The sequence below is a fragment of the Carassius auratus genome, unplaced genomic scaffold (assembly GCF_003368295.1).
Source record: "Carassius auratus strain Wakin unplaced genomic scaffold, ASM336829v1 scaf_tig00024646, whole genome shotgun sequence".
NCBI classification, from domain to species: Eukaryota; Metazoa; Chordata; class Actinopteri; order Cypriniformes; family Cyprinidae; genus Carassius; species Carassius auratus.
The window spans coordinates 7,731-14,764 of record NW_020525366.1 but is presented as its reverse complement, the minus strand read 5'-3'; the positions used below and the strand labels follow the sequence as shown (position 1 = coordinate 14,764).

General features: G+C 44.3%; 1 protein-coding gene across 1 annotated transcript; it reads left to right on the top strand.

The window, feature by feature from the left end:
• Positions 1–475: 475 nt before the first annotated feature.
• Positions 476–5,054, top strand: LOC113078209 (uncharacterized). The gene is made up of 2 exons (XM_026250514.1): positions 476–4,575; positions 4,935–5,054. The coding sequence occupies exon 1, from the start codon at positions 678–680 to the stop codon at positions 4,269–4,271; it is 3,594 nt and encodes a 1,197-aa protein (XP_026106299.1). The 5' UTR covers positions 476–677; the 3' UTR covers positions 4,272–4,575; positions 4,935–5,054.
• Positions 5,055–7,034: the final 1,980 nt, after the last annotated feature.

The following is a 7,034-nucleotide window of genomic DNA, read 5'->3' as shown; positions in this document are numbered from 1 at the left end:
CATGGAGCAGGCAGCCCTGCCACAAATACAACTTCCTCCCCAATCAAACCTGCCACTTTGCCAGAGAACAAGGTGAAAATTAAAGCTTATTGTCCCTATTGTGAGAATGCAGACCATTTCCTTAGTCAGTGCGTCAACTTCCAGCAGCTCACGACCGAACAAGTGAAGCAATGGATTCAGACTAACAAACGCTGTTGGAAGTGTGGAAGGGCACATTTATCTGCACAGTGCAACCTGAAGAAACCCTGTAACAAGTGTAAGAGGGAAACATTTGCTGATACTCCATGACATCAATTACAAGTCAGTCAAAGATAATTCCCCAGCATCAAGTTCCACTGCGGAAACATTATACCTGGACAAACCTGGAACAGATAGCCGGGTTCTGCTCAAGGTAGTCAGAGTTCTGCTGAAATATAATAACCGCACCTTGGACACTTATGCCATCCTAGACGATGGATCAGAACGCCACCATCTTATTGTTTGCTGCAGCCCAGAAACTGAATCTGAAAGGGGAAGAGGAGAAGCTATCCATTAGAACCATCCATCAGAAAGTGTCGCAACTGCAAGGCTCAAAGGTTTCATTCAGCATCTCTCCAGTGGCGCAACCACATAAGACATACCATATCAAGCAAGCCTTCACAGCCAATCACCTAGGGTTAGCTCAACAATCCTATCCTATGGAGGCCCTTGTAAGTAAGTACAAACACCTAAAGGGACTTCCTATCCAGTCCTTTGAGAAGATTCACCCACTCTTGCTAATTGGTGCTGATCAGCCTCATCTAATCACTCCAATCGAGCCAGTTAACCTGGGACCACCTGGCGGGCCAGCCGCCATCAAAACAAGACTGGGTTGGACACTACAGGGCCCAGTGAAGCTTCTTCTGAATCCTCTTCATCCTCAGCAGGTCCTTTTCACCTCTTTGTCACCCAAGCATACAGAGCTGATGAGAAATGTCACAAAGCTATGGGAACTGGACATTCTCCCCTATCGTAATGAGAAACAGGTCACTCGCTCCAGAGAGGATCAGGCGGCCCTTGAAATCCTGAACAAAGGAACTGTGAGAGTTGACGTGAATGGCATTCAGAGGTATGCCACCCCACTGTTGCGTAAATCCAGTATGGCTTGTCTTAACGCCTCCGAAGAAGCAGTAATGCCACTCCTTCGTAGAACTGAAAGGCATCTCTTGAAAGACCCAGAACGAGCAGCTACCTATTCTGCGGAGATCAAGAAATTGTTGGAGGAAGGTTATGTGGCCAAACTCGATCCAGACAAACCACCACAGAGCCTTGAGCGGTGGTTCATACCACATCATATGGTCATGCACAATGACAAAAATCGACTGGTATTCAACTGCTCGTTCCAGTACAAGGGAATGAACCTAAATGAGTCCCTTCTACCTGGCCCAGTACTAGGTCCGTCCCTCCTTGGAGTCCTGATAAGATTCAGAGAGCATTCTGTAGCGGTGAGTGGGGACGTGAAAGGAATGTTCCATCAAGTTAGACTTCTGGAACAGGACAGACCTATCCTGCGATTCCTTTGGAGAGATATGGAACGAGACAGAGAACCGGACATCTATGAATGGCAGGTGCTCCCATTCGGCACTACTTGCAGCCCTTGCTGCGCTTCCTATGCCCTGCATAAACATGTCCTTGACAACACGGAGTCGAGTGATGACCTGCAATTCACTATTCAAAGGAGTTTCTATGTTGACAACTGTCTTCAGAGCCTGAACACAGCCTATGAGGCCAGAGGGCTGATTGACCGACTCAGAAAGCTACTGGCAAGTGGAGGATTTAACATCCGGCAGTGGGCTTCAAACCAACCTGGAGTAGTAAGCCATCTACCTAAGGAAGCTCAGTCTGCCAGTACCGAACTGTGGTTGTCACAAAGGGAAACTGAAGTTCCTGAATCCACTCTGGGTCTGCACTGGCACTGTCCCACAGACACTCTTAGGTACAAGCACCGTCCTTTAGAGTATGGACTACCCACAATGCGCAATTTATATCGGGTTCTCGCCAGTCAATATGACCCATTGGGCTTCATTCTCCCCTACACGACCAGAGCGAAAATTTTAGTTCAGAAACTGTGGGCTAAGCCGAGAGAATGGGACGATCCTCTATTTCCTGATGAACTTTTGCAGAGCTGGCTACAGTGGGAGGCTGAACTTAAGTCTCTTTCCTCCATTACCTTTCCTAGATGCTATGTGACTCCAGAAATGGACAATGATTCTGTAAGGAGAGAGATACATGTGTTCTGTGATGCATCAGAAAGGGCCTATGGTGCAGTGTCATACCTGAGAACAGAGAACAGTCAAGGCAAGGTACAGTTAGCATTCCTAATCGCACGCTCCAGAGTTGCACCCAAGAAACAGTTATCAGTTCCCAGACTTGAACTCTGTGCCGCACTCTGTGGAGCTCAGTTAGCAGAGATGCTAAGGAAAGAACTTACACTTGAATATCACAGGATTACCTTGTGGTCCGATTCCACCACAGTACTTAATTGGTTGCAGTCAGAGTCCTGCCGGTTCAAAGTCTTTGTTGGCACCAGGGTTGCAGAGATACAAGAAACTACAAATCCACAGGATTGGAGGTACGTGGACTCTGCTCTGAATCCTGCGGATGATCTAACAAAGGGAAAATCGCTTGAGGACCTAGCCACTCCAAACAGATGGAGCAATGGACCCCCGTTCCTTTTAATGCACTCTGATCACTGGCCAAAGAGCCCTGCTGCCAGCTGTCTGAAAGATGACTCAGAGTTACGCAAGTCAACATTTTGCGCCCTAAATGTAGTGACCTCCAAAGCAGAAATTCCTGATGCCAGCCAGTTTACAACTTACAGAGAATTACTGGAAGCTACTGCACGATGTGTCCATGGGGTGGCAAATGAAGAACCACTGACAGCTGGAGACTTCCTACAAGCAGAAATCCTTCAGTGGAGAGCATCTCAGCTGGATAGCTTCTTTGATGACTTCCAATGCCTGAAACAAGGTAAACCTCTCCCTTCTAACAGTAAACTACTCACCTTGAGTCCAGAGCTGGATGAAGAGATGGATGTTATTCGAGTGGGGGGAAGACTTCGACGAGCCGAAGCACTCGACATAGCAACTAAGCACCCAATTGTCCTTGACCCTAGTCATGCCCTTACCAAGCTCATCATTCAAGATTATGACCACCAGTTGAAACATCCTGGCCCAGAGAGAGTCCTGGCTGAAGTCAGAAGGAAGTTTTGGATTCTGCGTGGCAGAGAGGCCATCCGCAATCACCAGTTTCGATGCACTGACTGTCGGAGATGGAGAGCCAGCCCAAAAATCCCACAAATGTCAGACTTACCTGTAGCTCGACTTCAATTATTTAAGCCTGCATTTTATTCCACAGGAATGGATTGCTTTGGGCCCTTCTCAGTAAAGATTGGACGGAGAGTGGAGAAAAGATGGGGAATAATTTGGAAGTGTTTGACAACCAGATGCATCTACTTAGACATACTAGCAAGTATTGACTCTGATTCCTTCCTTATGGCATTTAGGAGGTTTGCGGCACGTAGAGGAACACCCTTCGAACTTTGGTCTGATCAAGGGACTAATTTTAAAGGCGGGGAAAGAGAATTGCATGAAGCCTTCAAAAGTATGTCACCTGAGTTACAGCTACAGTTAGCGAAGCAGAAAGTTCACTTCCGCTTCAACCCACCTGGAGCCCCTCATTTCGGAGGAGCATGGGAACGGGAGATACGATCTGTTAAATCAGCTTTGTATGCTTCTGTGGGTGCTCAATCTGTTACAGAGGAAGTCCTCAGGACAGTGTTAACTGAGGTAGAGGGAATACTGAACTCCAAGCCTCTTGGATACCTATCCTCGGATGTTTCAGATATTGATCCTGTTACCCCGAATCACCTTCTCATGGGGCGGCTTGACGGCTCTCTCCCACAAGTTGTATATCCTCAAAGCGAAATGATCAGTCGGAAACGATGGCGCCACAGTCAGATCCTCACTGACTTATTCTGGTCTGCGTTCATCAAGTACTATCTACCCAATCTGCAAACTCGATCTAAATGGCAGAAGGATGTCGAGGACATTGCCATTGGAAACGTTGTTATGCTGGTAGACCCCCAATTGCCTAGAGCTATGTGGTTGATCGGAAAGGTCACCAATGTCATGCCAAGTTCAGATGGGCATATCAGAACTGCGGAGGTGCTCATCAAGGGACGGACTTATACCAGACCAGTTTCAAGGATGATTGTACTTCCTGCCATTCCTGATGACACAGATACCTCATAACTGTGGGCCATTTATCAGGGACAAATTTAGTGCCTAAATTTGGGGGCGGCTGTACAAAAGGCCCTCAAGAAATCAAGCATGTATATAGTTAATTCGGAAGCATTACCTACTATGTCCAGTACGTGGCAGTATACCCTCACTTTCGTTCACTGCAAGTGTTGCATCAGCCGTAGCTGCGATTGCGTTAGGAGGAAATTACCTTAAGCTCCGGTCAGATGTGGACTGTTAGCGCTTGATTCCTGCTAAACTCACCTGTTCTGATTATTCCTGAGTGGTTTTAGTTGATGTGCGTCAATGACGATATGTAAGTGCACTGTTTATTATTAATGTTACTTTGAGATTGTGCCTAGTCACTGTTTAATGCCGTGATATGTGACGATTCATCCTAATGCTAAGCTAATCTTGACTGGTAGTGAAATACATCATTTGTACGAAGTTTGTCAAGCATTAAGTGATTATTCATGGTGACTATTCATTCTGTAATTGTAATCAATGGCTGCAGTTGACTACTTCATAAAGCGGATTGCTGTTCTGTTGCGAATATATATTATCCTAATGTTAGTTTAATATTGTTCTAATGTCTTAGTGTGTGAGCATAATACTGTACTATTTGGGATGATAATATTACAGTTAGTAATTATTCCTTCTTTCTGCTCATTGTAGAACCACATCCATATATATCCAATTGTATATATTGGAACCACAGAAAGAAATACCTTTATGCCATACCGTGCTGATTGCTGATTCTGACTCATAAACATCCAAGTAAACCTACATCAACCTGATGCTGTCTCCCTGAGTCGTGACTGACATCCTGTAGCGAATGCAACATATTACCAGTTAACTAGTTCAATCCTGTCTCTTCCGAACACAAACGGTGGGGGTTAGACGCGAGGCGACTGAAGAAATAGACTCCAGAGCGCGGATACTTTTCTTATTTTACCATAGCCGTAGGCTATCACAGAGAGAACATGAGAGAGGCTGCAAACGAATCTCTCATGAGTGCCTCCCTGTGATAAACCCATATACGGCTCTTACCTTTCGTTGACTCATCGCGTCCGCGAAAGAGGAGTTAACACTGCTCGAAGAAAATCGCTGGAGAACGCGAGATGATAGGGCACAGATGATTCGCTATTCCTGAAGGAATGAAATCTGAGCGAAATGGCGCGCTGCACCCAGGTATATCATGCGCGCGCATGCGCAGGGTGGTGCTATGCGCCATTTGGCCAATAGGATTGGCGGGATGGTATAGGGCTTCAGACATTCGTCACACCAGAGGTGTTCCCATACGTGGTGACGTCACCGCAGCATCGAAGTGACCTATGATAGGGAAACTACCACTGACTCGGTTGTCTTGATTACTTTGTAGAACCTAAAGTACTATTATATGAAAAATAACAAAATTATATTTAATAGTCAATTTTATATATACAATTTGTTTTCATTATTGCAACAAATCATCAAATGACACAGGTTTAGAAGCAAACTCAAATACAATCGAGAAGTAAATAAAACCCTATTACAAAAAATAACTAAACCACTAAAATAAACATACATCGTACTATATTTCATATTACACAATGTATTTAGTTATCATGCATTTTCAGGACAAGTCTTGATCTCACCTTTCCTCCTGGTGGGTTGTTTGTCGTCTGTTTCGCGCGTTCCATCGTCACGTGTCTGCATTTCCCGGGAAAACACCACCGTCGCTGACTTGCGTAAATGACGTAGTTACGTATTTGGATTTCACGTTGAAATTGTGACTACATTTATTTGGCCTAATAGAAAATTATCTGGTGGCAATGATATTTGTTTTGACCACAGTACTGTTTCTTCAAACTTAAAAAAAAAATGTGATGAAGTTAGTCTTTCTAGTGGACAGAGCACATGATCACTTTTTAACCGAGCACCCACCTCAAACTAGGAACCAGTGCGCATGTCCGTACAAGCACTGGTTTAAAAGAGCAAAAAGTACCCGGTGTGCACTTATTTTTATAAAATAACACCACATCATAAAGTTTTTAAGAGAATTACAAATAAGAATATTCAAAACGTGCAGGTCTGCTGTAAACTAGAGCTCACAAGACTTTTGTTAGTTCATTCATTCATCTCATCTGCAGTGAGTCAGTCAGAGACAGTGCTGTGGGGGAAGGGCGCGCGCGCGATCAGAGAGTGCTGTGGGGGAAGGGCGGCTGATCACAGTATGAGCAGCAGAAGCAGATCTCAGCTAGGGCTAGGGCTAGGGCTATAGTTGAAAATCAAAGTAAGAACTAATAAATCTGTAAACAAACATTTAAACGTGCCAGCTTAATTCATGATTCTTTTAAACACTTTTGTTCTTTTGTATGACAATAACTGCTCTCTCTCTCTCTCTCTCTATATAGAGAGAGAGAGAGAGAGAGAGAGAGAGAGAGAGAGAGATACATAGATATATAATTTCTTGAATCATTCTTAAGATTTTCAAACAAGTAAGTGCACTGGTTTGTAAAAAAAATGTACCCAACGTGTACTTAATTTTCTGAAATAACACCACATCATAAAGCTTTTAAGAGGATTACAAATATGAATATTCAAAATGTGCAGGTCTGCTGTAAACAAGAGCTCACAACTGTCTAAATGAGCAACCTAGATCTCTTGAACAGACATCTTATTTTCTATTACAGTTGTTTTCAGTCGCTAACAAGCATTTGTCCAAGCAGTTGTCATATTTTCAAAACTCTAAACACAATTAGCAAAGCATCTGTCTATTGTGGCCATACCATT